The sequence below is a fragment of the Talpa occidentalis genome, unplaced genomic scaffold (genome assembly GCF_014898055.3).
Source record: "Talpa occidentalis isolate TD23 unplaced genomic scaffold, MPIMG_talOcc4v2.1 talOcc4.4, whole genome shotgun sequence".
Taxonomy (NCBI): Eukaryota; Metazoa; Chordata; class Mammalia; order Eulipotyphla; family Talpidae; genus Talpa; species Talpa occidentalis.
Window position 1 is genome coordinate 51,384,121 of NW_023604295.1, and position 16,264 is coordinate 51,400,384.

General features: G+C 40.2%; 1 protein-coding gene across 1 annotated transcript in view; it reads left to right on the plus strand.

Annotated features, from left to right (window-relative positions):
- Window positions 1-15,504: 15,504 nt before the first annotated feature.
- DRD3 (dopamine receptor D3) overlaps window positions 15,505-16,264 on the plus strand; it is a 34,619-nt gene continuing 33,859 nt past the window's right edge. The window contains exon 1 of the mRNA XM_054701147.1: window positions 15,505-15,774. Within this exon, the coding sequence (XP_054557122.1) occupies window positions 15,505-15,774 (270 nt within the window). The remainder of the gene's footprint in view (window positions 15,775-16,264) is intronic.

Below are 16,264 nucleotides of genomic sequence, written 5' to 3' on the forward strand. Positions count from 1 at the left end.
CTGTCTTTCAACAATACTCCAAGGAAGACTTCCATGGAAACCTAGGTACTGGGTTCAGGTGGGTGATGTATTTATCATCACAGTCTCGCTTTCTTACATGGGTTGCAAACACAAAGCTCTTAAACTCAAAGTCAGGTACTTTACAAGTATGAAGCTTCCTGGTATAAAACAACAGAGAGTATAGAAAACGTGGCTGAAATGGGTAGTGCATGCTCTATCTAAAAAGCATTTGCATTCATTTTACATTTCAAAAGTGCTAGTGAAGTCCAAGTTTTCTACAGACATAAAAGAACTGGTAAAAACTGGTGGCTACCAGTTTTCAAGACCTTTGCCCCTGTTAAGTCTATATCCTTGCCTGAGGCCCAAGCACTTAAGCTTTTCAAAGGGTATTAGAATCATAAAATTATGGACACTTGGAATTGGAAATGATCTTAGAATTTATTCTTCCATCTTCATCTGTAAGTAAGGAAACTGAGGTAGATAAAGCAAAGGGTACACAGCAAATATGTGGCAGGGTTAAGATATAGCTTGAGTCTTCAGCTCCATGTCTTTTGATCTTTTAGTTACTTCCCATTGCTTTTCTTAATGTGTAGGTAGCAATCAGAGGTTCCATGTTTGCTTAATATAAATGTCACCCTTAAAGGTTTATTGCAGTGATATTAATAATAGTAAAAGGTTCAAATGATAGAGAATGAAATAAAATGCTCCATCCATTCAATAAAAGTTAGTTGGTAAAGACGATAACAACAATGTAAAAGGTGTACAAATATATTTGCCATTATCTTACATGGCAAACATAGACTGTAAAATTAAGGTTTCCACAACGTAAAAGTGTGTATACGTGTGGACAAAGACTACAATGAAATTTGTAAAATGAATATTATTATTACTTTAAAGATCATGTTACTGGGGTGTAGGCCAGAGGTGTGAGAGGTGGGATGAGAAGACTCATCAGAGACAGAGTGGGGAGCAGAACAGGTGGACTCACAAATACACTGCTGAGGGGAGCAGCGGGCGAGCCAGAAGAGGTCTGCTGTGCCATGTGGGTCACCTCCCTGGCAGGGAATCGAACTTGTGCCGCAGTAGCTGCAGATAGCTTCATAGTGCTGATGCTTAACCCTTTGCGCCACCAGGAAGGCCCCTGGGGGTTCATTTTAATTCAAGCATAGCCATTTGTTAATTCTTCCTAGTAAAAGGAGAGGACAGGGCCTCCCCGGTGGCACAGCAGTTGAGTGCTGGCTTGTGAAACTGCCCGCAGCCTCTGCAGCGCCGGTTCGATCCCCGGATGCTCCCCGGCCACAGGAGGAGGGTCCCACATGGCGCGCAGACCTCTCCTGCCGCCCGCTGCTCCCCTCAGCAGTGTACTTCGGTCCTTCTGCCTGCTCTGCTCCCTGCTCTGGCTCTGGTGAATTCTCTCACCCTCCCGCGCTTCTGACTGTACCCAGTGCTTGTATAAATAAAATAAATAAATCTTTAAAAAAAAAAAAAGGAGAGGACAGGCTCAAATGGAATCACTTCTTCTAAGCCCCACATCTTCAAACCAAGATTTACCACATAACTTGACTGAAATTTCAGCACTTTCCGAGGAATGTAAGCTCAATCAGTCTGTCTAGAATTCCCAATCTTCCTGATTGACCCTGCTCTCCCCCAACAGAGGGAAAACAATCCACTCTTTTATTTATTTTGCATCCTCCTGTCTATGGAGACCTTTTTCTCTATGGCTACTCAGTTCTCCTTTCTTTTAGGAGATGGGATGCTGTCCAACTGATTATTTAATAAAGCCGATTAGATTTTTTAATTTACTCAGATTAATTTTGGTTTATTTTTGTTATTAACACTACCTTCTTCCCTTCTAGCAAAACCCCATATTTTGCACAGGCATTCAGTCTTTTCCCATGTGACTCAGAATTATAGCCTGATAAATCTGTTGATAGCAATATGTCCATTCCCTTTGCTAGTGATTGGTTCACACATGGACATGTGAAGTGAATTTGGCAAACAAAATTAAATACAATCTGCTGAGGGACTACTGGATAACAGTATCCTCAATCTTAAAAGCATGTCTTTTTCTCCACTTCTGTGATAATATGTAGAGTTGGAGCTGCTGCAGCCATTTTGTGACCAGGAGGCAAAATAGACACAGGACAAGACACACATGGTGAGACTGGCAAAGCAGAATGATACAAATGATCCTTGGGGTGAGGGAGGAATAAGAACAAAGAGGGAAGAGCACAATGGACTATGATAGTGGACTACCAGTGATTTGGTGGTGTGTCTACTTCAGTGGCAATACCCCATAGGAAGGACTCTTATGTTACCTCAATTATTTTTTTAAAGATTTATTTATTTAGGCACACAAGAACCGGGGTACAGGTCAGATGCGCTGGAGGATGAGAGGATTCACCAGAGACAGAGCGGGGAACAGAACAGGCAGACTGAAGAAATACACTGCTGAGGGGAGCAGCAGGCGGCAGGAGAGGTCTGAGCGCCATGTGGGACCCTCCTCCGGTGGCCGGGGAGCAGCCGGGGATCGAACCGGCGTTGCAGAGGCTGCGGGCAGCTTCGCAGCCCAGCGTTCAACCGCTCCACCACCGGGGAGGCCCAGGTGTCTCTTCAATGATAATTTGCTTCACTGTGCTGACCTGGGACATTTTAGGTATAATGTTCCTCTCATTAACTACTAGGTGTTTCTCTCAAGACCAATACAAACAGTCTCCTTTAACATCCTCTTGGTGACATCTCTCTGTCTCTGGACTTCTTTGTGACATAATCAGTTTTTGTTACATAATTCAGTTTTTAAAGGGGTATTTTCTGTTGCTTGCCAAAAAATTCAAATAATAAACTTGATTCTCCTCTCTTGTGTTTTGGAAAGCACACTTTAACACCTTTATGAAGAGAGGAGTATACTCAAGTATTTTCCTCGTCTTTCCTCTTCCTAATGTGCAGGCAACATAACTACTTTGAAATACTGTGGAGTGTTATTTTAGGGATGTAATCAGGATTGATATAAGTACAACCCATTTACCTGAGCTCCCAGTTATGATTCTACTAAGTACCCTAACATAACCAGAATCTGATAACCATCAGCACTTTTACATGGCATCTTTAAAACATAAAGACATGGAATTATTTTGAGAGAGAAATTCTCTATTAATATAAAATAAAGAAGAGGAAGAAATAGGCATTTCTAGTCATATGTATGTCATCCAATAAATCTGACTTTTTTTAAGCTCCCCAAGAGTTTGAGTGACACCAAATGCCGTTGTTTAGGTGGTTGTATTTATCTTTATCCAAACCAGCCACTTGGTAATAATCTGTCATTTTTTTTTTCTTTTACTCTGGGAGTGATTATATTTTAAACATGGCAGTACAGTACAATATCTGGACATCAATGGCAAGTTTGCCAAAGGGTATTGGAAAGGACAAAAAAAATGACACTGAAAGCAAAATTATTGTCAATAACATACAAAGTTCTATAAGATTACTAGGGAGAACTGAATATTTGAGAATCAGAAAATGTAGCCTATAAAAAATGGACTGCTGATATACTTTTTACATGCTGAGTATCTTAAAATTTCAAATATAAAGATAAAAGAGCCCCTTTGTGTTCTAGAGCAGGGCTCACACCATTATAAAAGCACTTTCTCAAGAGAGGCATGGTATGTGAACATTCAAACCCCAAACTTATGGCAACTATAATAATAGTCTACTTCTAATCTTAGAGAACATTTCCCCCTGGGAAATTTGAAAGGATTTTAAAATTGTTTTCTACAAAATAAATATACGTATATATATTTCCATATATACTTAGACATTTTCAAAAGAGCACAGCATATGACAGAATGTTGTCAACTATGAAAAAAGTTAAAGTACCTCTACTATCCCTCCATCTTATTCCCTGTAATGTCCAGAACCCCCTTGAGTAAAATAGTTGAGACATGTCTCACCCAGACTAGAGTATCTAGGTCCCTTCTGGGGACCTTCCCAGCCATTTCTGCTTCTGTAATAATACTTCTCCTCCATCTCGCTCATCCTCCATCCCCACACATACAGCCTCTTGACTTCCAGAGGGGTAATAAAAGCAAATGGAAAATAAATAATAAATTATTCCTCTAGTCTCTATAGCTGCATCTGTTTTACAGCTTGTTTATACCAGTACTTTTCAAGCTTTAATGAGTTACCGGGGCATTTTGTTAAGGTGAGGATTCTAGTTTCATAAGTCTGGATCAGGGCCCAAGATTTTCCATTTCTCACAACTTCCAAAGTAAAACTGATACTGCTGGTCCTTGTCTGTGGCCCATAATTTGGATAACAAAATTTTATAAAATTTGTAAGATAGGCAGCATCTGAGATTCAAACAAAACACACTAAATAATTAAATGTCAGTTGCTTCAAAACGTGATGGGATTTGATAGAATTTGAAATGTGCTGTTTCAGAGCACTAAGTATGACAAGCTCTAGAGAAATTGAATCTTAATGTATCTCTTATGTAGCAATACTACATAATAAAATTATTGGCTTAAAATAATATCAAACATTTCTTTTGCTCATGAATCTGAAATTTGGGCAGAACTTTGCAGAGATAATGGCTTTCTGTTCCCCATGGCATTAACTGGTACGGTTCATTTGCAGATTGGAAGAGCCACTTTCAAAATGACTCATTCTTATGGCTGGCAAGTTGAAGCTGGATTTCCGATGGAAACTCAATCAGGACTGTGGGAAACTGTCTTGCTTCCTTTGCATGAGGTCTCCTCCAGGGCCTGGTTGGGTTTTCTCATATAATAGTGACTGAGTTCCAAGAGCAAGTATCTCAAGAGAACAAAATGGAAGTATGTGGCATTTTTTGACCTGGTCTTGGAAATTATGTAGCATCTCTTCTGTCTTATTCTACTAGTAAAAACAAAAGCCAACCACTTTCAAGAAGAGAGACATAAGATTGTCTCTTGATCAGAGTGGCAAGTTTCTAGAAGCACATGAGGGAAATATAATTGCTATCATCCTTGTAAAATACAACCTGCCATATCTCCTAATCCAAAATCCTTCTTGAGCACATGATAAATTAATAAGATAGACATGATAAATAAATAAGATACACATCCCCACTCCTTTAATATGTATTTTATGAAAGGTGAAAATAAATATATCATGGATTATAAGAAATTAAGGAAAAGGTAGAAAAGTAGAAGATTATCTGTTGGAAGATGGTGAAAGACAGGAAGATAGTAGGAGAAAAAGTAGAAAAGGAAGTAAAAAGATGCTCATACACAGAAAAGTAGTGGAAATATTTTTAAAAATCACTTACTTGTTTCCTACTAAACCCTGCTACTTCTAGAATGAATATCGATCTGATTAATTAAAAAGCTTCTTTCTGCTATTTGGTACCATTCTCTGAAGCAAGATTAGAGTCTAGTTCTGGATGATAATAAATTAGTTGAGCTATTTTCTCTTTCAATAAATTTATTATAGCAGCAAAATGAATCCAAACATAAAACCTATGGCTTTGTCAGACAGCTTTCATCTCTGGCAAGACCACAAAGTCGTTGGAGAAGAATGGGCTCTGGAGTTGGGGAGAAGCAACCATACTACCTGGTCCACATGTTACATTTGCTGACATATTTGCACTCTACTCCTTGAGGTCTGATTCCGATGAAAAGCACACTGAGGAGCTGTTTTTCTGATGATGGGTATTCATACAATTTAAGATGATTATGATAATCAAATCTACAGTTCACAGTCAGAAATGCCAGTTATGGTGAAACATAGAAGAAAAATGTCCCTCTGTTAATACAAAGCCTTACAAATTGGCTGCCCTCTGCTCCAAATGGTCTCCACACTTCCCTGCTGAGTAGAGCTCTAAAGGTTTAAAGTTGGAGAGAACATCATGTTGAATTCAACGCTTGGCTCTGAAGGCACGATTCCTGTGATTAAACCACAGAATGGCTGCCCTGGAGCAGCATGTCAAAGGCTAAAGGGACAATTTCCACCACAAACTTAACACTAGTTCCCTTTCAAACAAAACCCCTGAGCATGAAGAAAACCACTACCTCTAAACTCATGCTCTAAACCTCCTACTTAAGGTTCAGAAGATAAGGATTTCACTGATGAAGAACTGTTGGCTAGTACGCAAGAATGTTCCACTCATACTACTGACACGGGTTCCTGGAAGGAAGATGAAGAAAATGATTTGTATTTGTCTTGATTTCTGCCCAAGTATGTCTGTTCTGTAGGCGTCCTGGAGTTCTTCCCAGAAGGCAAATCTCAAAATCTTCAATGCCAATCATCAATAAGAGTTTCATTTAGTGGGGCCTCCCTGGTGGCTCAAGGGACTAAGCACAGCACTATGAAGCTATCTGCAGCCTCTGCAGCACAAGTTCGATCCCCAGACAGCCAGGGAGCTACCCACATGGTGCAGTAGACCTCTCCCGGCTCGCCCGCTGCTCCCCTCAGCAGTACATTTCAGTAGATCTGCCTGTTCTGCTCCCCACTCTGTCTCAGGTGAATCCTCTCACCCCTGACACCTCTGGCCTGTACCCCAGTTCTTGTATGCATAAATAAATAAATCTTTGAAAAACAGAGTTCCACTTAGTGAAAGAGTGAAACTTCTTCAGCATTGTGAGGAGAAATGAAAAGTACCATGTAAAAAGAAGTAATTGCCGATATCCTGAGAAGAAAGAACCATCTCTTTCACACATAGCCCTCCCTTCCAGTTCTCTTACCAGCCCCTTCCTATTACCCAAGGCAGTCAGGAACTCTACTGGAGGGAAAGCTGATTGGACACTGAGTTAACTGCTTAGATGTGCGACTTCACACGTCAATTAATTGCCCTATCTGTTGCTCCTATGTAAAATTAGAATATTCCACTTTATCTTCCTTTGAACTTTGCCAAAGACAGGTATTACAGAAATGCTGAGGAAAATTCTGGCAGCAACATTTATAGTTACCTTGTGAGTTTATACCATGTGATGTCAACATAAGAAGAACAGAGATACGGACTTTCCCTGCTACGTTCATGCATTATCAGGGCAGCATTTTCATTACATACAATATCTTCAAATGGCAATGAAAATAAACAAGACACTCAAAGGTGAAACCACAATGCTGAAAATGAGCAATTAAGGCCCTGAACTCCTTAATATGTCTCAGTTTCATTCTGTTCACACATTCATATATATATATATATATATATATATATATATATATATATCAACAACAGAGGTCCCAACCTTGATTTTACAAAATCTCTAACCCAAGCAACAATCCCCTGAGCCAAGGGAATAATAGTGTGGGAGTTCATATTCAAGCTGGGTGATCCAGTCTTAGGGTTTGTTCTATATAGTTATACCACATAACAGTACATTTATGTCCTATAAAGCATGAGCCACCTTAGATATGAAATCTAATCTCTCTAAGCCCCTAAATTAGTCTGCAAGACTGACATAACAAAATGCCACAGAATAGGTGGCTTAAACAACATAAATTTATTTTCTGATAGTTCTGGATACTAAAAGTCCAAGATCAACATGTCAGCAGATTTTATTTCTCCTGAGACCTCTGTCCTTGGTTTGCAAGTGACCCTGTTCTTATTGTGTCCTCAGATGGATTTTTCTCCACGATGTCTCCCTGGTGTCTCTTTCTCTTCTTGTAAAGACACCAGTCAGATTACAATAGAGCTCACCATTTCAACTTAATAGCCTCTTTAAAGATCTAATCTGCAAGTAAAGTCACATATTGAGATTAGGCATTAATATGTTAATTTGAGGGGGATACAATTCAACCCAAAACAACCTTTGTTAAAAATAGGTATCATGAGGACTTATGTAAGAAGCCGACAAGAACATGAGTTAGAAAATGTTTCATAAATTATGTCACCATACAAATATTGTGTCATTGATATTATCATTTTTTTGCCATTGCAATTGTTATTCTCTGTAAGATATTGTCAGTCACCTGTGAAATCTAAATTTTCCACCTTTGGAAGATTTATAGAATGTGGTTAAGAAAATATGCTCCAGAATTAAAATGTCTGCTATATGTGACTCCTGACCCAACTACTTATGTGTGGCCTTCAAAAAGTATTTTAACCTCTCTAAGTGCCGATTTCCCGACACGTTAATTAGGGATGGTAAAAACAGTGCAAACCTTATGAAACTGTTGAAAGAATTAAAATAGAGAATATACTAAAATGACTGGCTAATAGTACATGCTCAATAAACAATGATTGTTATAAATAGTGGTATTTAGACCTTGTTGTCGTGGCCTCTTACTCAGCCAGCAGAGGTCTCCACCACAGCCAAACTAGGACTAGCTTCCCCAGGACAGGCAGTACTGCAGCTGTCCAGGCACATCTGCTGAAGGCAAGAAAGGAGTGAAAGAATTACCACCCTGTCTGAAGGAAGGAGAAGAAATCAAAAGCAAGAAAACAAGGAATAGTTAGGAGTCCATAGTAAAGTGTTACAGGATCATGAATTAAGATTGTCTGATTTCTAGTGCTGCTTCAGAAACTGACCCTCACACAGTATTGCCTTTAGTCTGCTATAAATTTGAGTTAAGAAAAATTACTCACATATACTACAGAGGAGCAGGAAGAATGAACCTGCAAATGTTTTTGTAAAATTCTCTGAAAAAAATAAGTGCTGCTAAATAAACATTTAATATTTCTCATGGTTTTAAGTTTATTTCATTCTTATCACCAACTATACTCCATGCCTCAGTTTTGCTTCCACTGTAATATATTTCCTTTAACCTTCTTTTCCCAGACAGGCTTACACCTCCAAGTTCAATTATCTGTCAATTATGCCTTACATTGTACTGATTTACATTAACTACTTGTGGTATCAATTTGTTGATCAGTTCCTTCTTCGGAACCAATCATCTTTACACCCACCAAAAGCTGGGAAGACAATTGAACCGAAGAAAAAGAGAGTTATTCAAGATTAAATGAAAGGATAGAGAAAAGACGGTGGGAAACTGGGATTAAAAAGAGCACTAGGAGAAAAATACAAATGTACTGAAAAGCATAGCACGGAGCAGAGAGAAGCACAGAGGGGAGACAGAACGAGGTAGATAACGGATCTTTCTTCTAACTACTCCACCTCTCTTTCAGCACCAAGGACAGAGCCTCTGAAGGGCTGACCCAAACAACATTCAGTTTAGGGTCCCTCCCAAGCCCTCAAGAGAAAAAGGATGCATTCAAAACAGCTATGAAACATGCAGTAAGGTCTAATAGGGAAGCTGAAAGAGCATCACACAAGTGATTTTACCTTAAAGGCAAAAATGGGTGGTTTTCTTTCTGTTCATTTCCACAGTTTCTGTGTCCTGAGAAAGGCAAACTTTGCTTGGCTTGAGCATGTTTGCTGTCAGTAAATGGCTGCAGGAGCTGAGGTGCTAAACTCCACAGTCTCCAGAAATCAGAAGAAATTTTCAGGGTAAGTAATCTTTTTTTTTCCATTTCTAATTTAATACATAGGCTTTTCCAGGAAGGTTATTTAATCAGTTTGGGGCTCTGTGGTTCTCTGAGAATATACATTGAAACTCTATACCACCTCTAATTTAAAAATCTGAAACCTTGAAACTGGTTTCAATTTTTCCTTATTTTTTGGACAGTAGAAACCTGATATTTTTCTATTTTTTTCCCCCACGATTAGATCTTCATGAGCTCTAGAAGCTATATCAGAGCAGAATTAAAAGAGAAATAAAATGCTGTTTCTATTCCTGGGATTTGTATGAAGTTGATTGTATTCCTCTTAAGGGTTTTAGTTAATTGTGAGGGTCTGTTATTTTAAACTCCCCAATTCAACTCCCTTGTAATCCAGGGTTGAGCGTTTGGAGAGTTACTGTTTTTAATGGTCTATTTAAAGTCAGGCTGCTTCCAAGTCAGAATCCAATTATGCCCAACAGAGATATTCAGTACTTGAGATGATGATTGTGTATGTTTTCTTTAATAATGGCATATGATTTTGAGATTATTGTTGTTTAATTGAGGAACTTTCATTACTTACTACAGCTTATTGGGTCAATGGAAGTTGTTGCAGTTAGGAATTTGCTCCAGCTCATGCATTCAGTTCAATCAAATACTATCAAAATTCAAGCACATATAATAATGCAACAATGGCAAAGTGAAACTTGGATTCTGAACTCACTCTGCATGCCTGCTTGTACTTTATAAGTGAAAACCTTTGCTTATTGACACTAAAAGGATAGTAAGATGTCTGTCCTTGGATAAGAGTGAAGAACACTGCTAAACACAGCACTGGGATCTCTTGTAGTCAAACAGAAACAGATCCAATATGAGAAAGATTCTTATTCACTTATTTATTTATGGTTTTCAAGGGTTTGTATGGTTAGCATTTAACAGGGTTATTGAACAAGGAAAATATGTGAGAGTATCCAAATGAATGCCTGATACTAAAGCATCTATACAGAAAGCTGGCTATTATGGAATATGAATTAAAGCAAATACCAAATTGAGTTTATTCAATATCAAATTCAATTTCTATTGCACTAAAGCTTGTAATTAATTAATATTTGCTTACTGATTGATTGACTGATCATTGAGTTCCCCATTTTATCTCAAATTAGAATAAGATGCTCAGTCTTTAGAGGTTGTGATAAAAAGTGAGGGTGCTCTGCTGTACTATGGGGTTTAATTAGAAAAAAAGCCACATGACTTTAACTGCTGGATCTCAAAACCAGATAGGGTATTTCTCTGTACATTTGCCAATAATATAAATGTACCCAAATATATAAATATGCTATGTATTTCAATACAGTTGAGAATCTTCATTAGAAAAATAAGCTAGACAGCAATTTGCAAGAATAAATTGCCATAGAAATGCTAAAGACTACCTCTAATAATAATGACAATGTAACTCCCACTGGTTCTATGTGCAGTGTGCATCTGCATTGACTTCACTGAGTTTGATCAGGTGATATGCACAAAATACTCTGAATAAGCAAGGCTTTAAAATTAGTTCACATTTTAGGTATATCTCCCTCACCCCAATTGGTTAAACACAGGAGCTCCTGAAACAGAGATCTTGGGTTGAACTAAGATCATTTACTGGTTTATGACCACAGCAAGACATTTAACCTTTACGTCACTTACTTTATTCATCTGCAAAAATGAAAATAATGTGAACATTTCATCAGGTTGTTGTAGGATTTAAGTCTGATAGTACTCATGAATGTTAGCTATAATTAATATTTATTTAGGTGATATAGCAAGTCTGTATTGATGCTGAGAATGAGAAAAGTTCTAGAGACTAAATGTCAGGATGGAACTAAGTGAAAGTTAAAGACAGCAAAAGATAGGGATCTAAGATACAAGCAAAGATTTGGTCATGGAATCCTGCTGTCTGGTTATTTTTTTCTGGGTGTGGGAAAAACCATATATACCAGGAAATGACTCACACATCAATTTCCAGGTCCAGCATAGACCCACTAAATAAGTCATGAGTTTGATATTTTGCAGGACCCAGGATCAGAGCTAGGCTAACCATAATCCTTTACACACTGTGTAACCTTGAGAAAGCCACTGTGCTTCAATCTAAGTTTTTTAATCTATAAAAGAAGGACGGTACTATCTACCTGCAGGGACCAGTTTGTAAATGTTAAAATGAGATAACATATGTAAAATACCAGTGCCCAGAATACAGTGGCAGTGACTATTGACTTCAGAAGAAGATGAGAATTCAACATGTTTTCTTTCTTGGTGTGTTTGTTCTTTGCTTAATTCAATATCCCTAAGGAAAGGGAACAATTAAAATCCTCTAAATCATAATTGGCATCTTCCTAACATACTCAACTGGAGCTTAGTACAGAACTAGGCACCCCACAAATATTCCAGGCAGACTGTAGCTCAAAACTTAAGACTGGTTATTAGCAATCAGGACATATGTCCTAGCTGATGGTAATTGACCACTCTCTGTTCCTCAGTTTAAAAAAAAATACATTATTCTGTCACTCAAAGAGATGCAAGAATACAGCACAGAGACCAAGAAAAATCAATACCTTTCAAGAAATTCAAAGGCTCATTAATAGTTATTTGTAGTGTTATAAGTCACAAATCTTAAAAGAGTAAAATCAGGGCCTCCGCAATGGTGCAGCGGTTGAGCGCTGGGTTGCGAAGCTGCTGGCAGCCTCTGCAGCCCTGGTTTGATCCTGGCCGCCTGGCGAGGGTCCCACATGGTGCGCAGACCTCTCCTGCTGCGCCCGCTGCTCCCCTCAGCAGTGTACTTCGTCACTGTGCCTGTTCTACTCTCCGCTCTGGCTCTGGTGAATTCTCTCACCCTCCCACGCCTCTGACTGTACCCAGCGCTTGCATAAATAAATAAATAAATAAATAAATCTTTAAAAAAAAAAAAAAAAGTAAAATCAGCCATCATCTAGCTCTTTTCTTCTTCACTCTCCCACCCCCATCCGCTCCTAGCTACCAACACTCTTGCTGAGGCCACCAGTGACCTCCTAATTCCCAAAGCCATTAGATACACTAAATTTGTAGATTTGACCCTTTCACCCACTCCCACTTTCCTTCAACAATAAAAGCTCAAGTGTTAATGTGTCAGACATTAGGTTACAGTCATGATTCTCAGTGGGAAGAACAACTGTATCCCGCAAGGGACATCTGACAATGTCTGGAGATATTTCTGGTCGTTACAACCTATGGGGAGGGGAATGCTGATACCAGTGCGTAGATGTCAGGAGTGCTGATTAACATCCCATAATACACAGAACAATGCCCCCCCACACATACACATAATAAAGAATTATCCAGCCCAAGTTGTCAACAGTGCCATAACTTTACATGGATAAATTTATTTGATCTTCATAATAAGCTTATGGAGCGGGCATGATTATCCTCATGTTGCTGGTGAGAAAACCAGGCTATCATCCTAATTAATTAGAAAATGATTATTAAGTGTGTGAATTTTCAAGGTTCTCTGCTTCTTCCTACCTGAGACTAGTTTAGTATGTTAGTATTACTATCAGAGGGAGAAAGAAAGAAGAAAGTCCAGCCTAACTTTGTGTTATATAAGCAATGCTGGTTAAAAAAAAAAAGAAGGGGGGGGGAAATGTAAGGAAGGAGGAAGTTGAAATAATTAGCTGAGAGGTGAGGAGTCAGCTAACATCTCCCTCATTTTCTGCTTTTATCTCCCACACCCACAACCCATCAGGAGCTGTCTGGACAACTTTGGCTTACCCCCACCCGCTGCTAAAGAATGTAAGAGCAGAGACAGCACAATGGGAAAAAATGCATCAGAAATCCATGCAATTTTGTTTCCAACATCAAGCTCAGAACTGATTTTCAGAATTGAGGATTTCCTTTATATAATTAGCCATTGACACTGAGCTGTACTATTTTTAGGTAGCTGTCAAACCTCAGCAGAGTAACAAGTCCAGTATTATGATAACAAATATCCCTAGGATGGATGCTTCCCTCACCTGACAGGTGAGAGAAGGCTAAGGCTTCATTAGCCAACTATCAACCCCAGGAAAAGTGACTTCTGGGCACTGCTTTTTGAGGTGGCCCTGCACAGAAGGAAAGGCATTCTGGGCCTGAGCCTGCCTCAAAGGTGGAATTATCCTCGCACAATCAGAAAGCATTGTATTTTCCCAAAAGCTCTTGGCAGCAGCACTGCTATCTCCAGGGTAGCGGCTGCCCTTCTCGGAATAATGAGAAAATTATAATTATTATCAAAAATTATTATTATGTTTTAAAATATATTGAGTGCATACAGTGTGCCAAGATAAAGAACAATTTTTTTAAACAATGCTCTGAATTCATTCCAAGTCGGTCACCAGTTAAAATCATTTGTTCATTTGAATACATTCACAGGCTGAAATATTTCAAAATGAGGTGCAAACTGACAGCCATGATTGGGTCAATCTCCTGTTTGACGGAGAACTGCATATTCAGGGACTGAGAGCAAATTCTGACCACCAAGCCAGCCTCTTCCTCTGCCAGGACTCAGAGCAGGAGTTCCCATGGAGGCCCATATACACCATGTGTAGCCATTTTGAAGTCATAACCAATAAACCACTGAATAAAATGTTTAATCTTCCTTGAAAAAATATACCTTTATAACAGACTGGAAGGCCAGGTTTGAACTTAGGATTCCTGGGTCTTTAATAAGAGTTCCATGCAAGGACTTCCCTGATGGCCTAGGGGTTAAGTCTCAGCGCTACCAGAGCAGTGGCCCTCCAAGGAGTCCGATCCCTGGCCAGGGAGCTACCCACATGGTGCAGCAGACCTCGCCTGTCTTGCCCGCTGCTCCCCTCAGCAGTGTATTTCAGTCAGTCCACCTGTTCTTCTCCCCACTCTGTCTTTGATAAGTCTTCTCACCCCACCTCCCACACCTCTGGCCTACACTCCAGTTCTTGTATGCATAAATAAATCTTTTAAAAAATAAAAATAAAGCACAAATCAAGCCACAAGAGCCACTCTTACCCACATCTCTGGGAATACTGTGGCTACAAGCCTTGTGTCTCTCCCAGCACATAGTTTAATGAACTGCCATCCTTGGTAACACAGGCGTTTCCATATTTTGTCTTCTATTCCCCCCAAAGTACACACAAACCTAGTTCTAAGCACCCAGAGTCTCTTTTGGGCTTTCCTTGACAGACTGTGTCACTGTGGCTCCAAAGTCTTTCCCATTCAAAGTTCGAAGTCCCTGCCTCACTGTTCCTGCTTACCCAACTCTGGCCACACTGTCTCCTACTGTCCCTTCCAAGTGGCAGCCCACCCTCCTTTGTACCTGCTGTTCCTTCTGGTTGGACCACCTCTCCCCTACACATCTGCAGGATCACCCACCTCGTGTCCTCCTGGTCTTGACTCAGTTCTCCACTAAGACTACCTGACTACCCTAGTTAAAAATTGCATTCAGATGCCCTACCACACACATAATCCTCCCCCTCTTGGTCCCCCTTCTTTGATTTATTTTTCTCCAAAATTCATATCATTATCGAACATAGTAAGTCTTTCATTTATCTTGTTTATTATTATCTTCTCCTCTAATATGGAGCTTCATGAGGGCAGATATTTTCATCTCTTGTGTCAGTTGCTATATTTCTATGCTTACAACAGTTGTAGGAAGCATTCAGTGTTTATAGAAGCAAGAAATAAAAAATGAACTCAAGGGCCTCCCTGGTGGCACAGTGGGCTGAGCGCAGTACTGTGAAGCTGTTCCACAGCCTCTGCAGCACAAGTTCGATCCCCAGGTGGACAGGGAGCATCCCATATGGCGCGGCAGACCTCTCCTGACTTGCCCCTGCTGCCCTCAGCAGTGTATTTCATCAGTCTGCCTGTTCTGTTCCCCGCCCTGTCTCTGGTGAACCCTCTCACCCTTCCACGCATCTGGCCTGTACCCCAGCTCTTGTATGCATAAATAAATAAACCTTTTTAAAAAAATGAAATCAAGCAGTCAAGCTCCAAAGAGTCTGATTTTATTGATATTCCTTTCCTTCTCCTCCCAGGAAACCTCTAGGGTCACACCCTCCTTCTGGACAATGGCGCCTCTGAGCCAACTGAGTGGCCACATCAACTCCACCTGTGAGGCAGAGAATTCCACCAGTGTCAGCAGGGCCCGCCCACATGCCTACTACGCCCTCTCCTACTGTGTGCTCATTCTAGCAATCGTCTTCGGCAATGGCCTGGTGTGTGTGGCTGTGCTGCGGGAACGGGCCCTGCAGACCTCCACCAACTACCTGGTAGTGAGCCTGGCTGTGGCGGACCTACTAGTGGCCACCTTGGTGATGCCCTGGGTGGTATACCTGGAGGTGAGTGGCCCCCAAGCATTGACTATCCACACAGCCGTGTTTGTATTTATCTTCCCTGGCCTTCCCTGCCGTGATCTGGGGGTAGGAGAATGATGGGGAGCTTCTGATATTCTCCTTTCATGAGAGAACTGAAGCTCTGGTGGGCAGCCCCTTTGCAGCATTACCTGCTCACATCAGAAGCAGGGAGCTGGGGATGATTCTGTCCTCAGATCTCCAGCATCCAGAGACTCTTCCTAAAAATGTGTCAGGTTTACTGTCCGCCACTCATTTCTCAAAGACTTGAGGGGGTGGGAGAGGCACTGCAGTGGGCATCTTCATCGGTTTCAATATATATGGGGGTCAGGGTGTGCGGGAGGGATGAGGCATGGGGAGAGGAATTAATTAAAACAAAAAAAGTATTTTTAATGAATGAGAGGAAAAAAGTAAGAATAATCTGCTACGAGATCAGACTTCTTTTAATGGTTCAATTGTCCTTGGACTCTGCATCTTC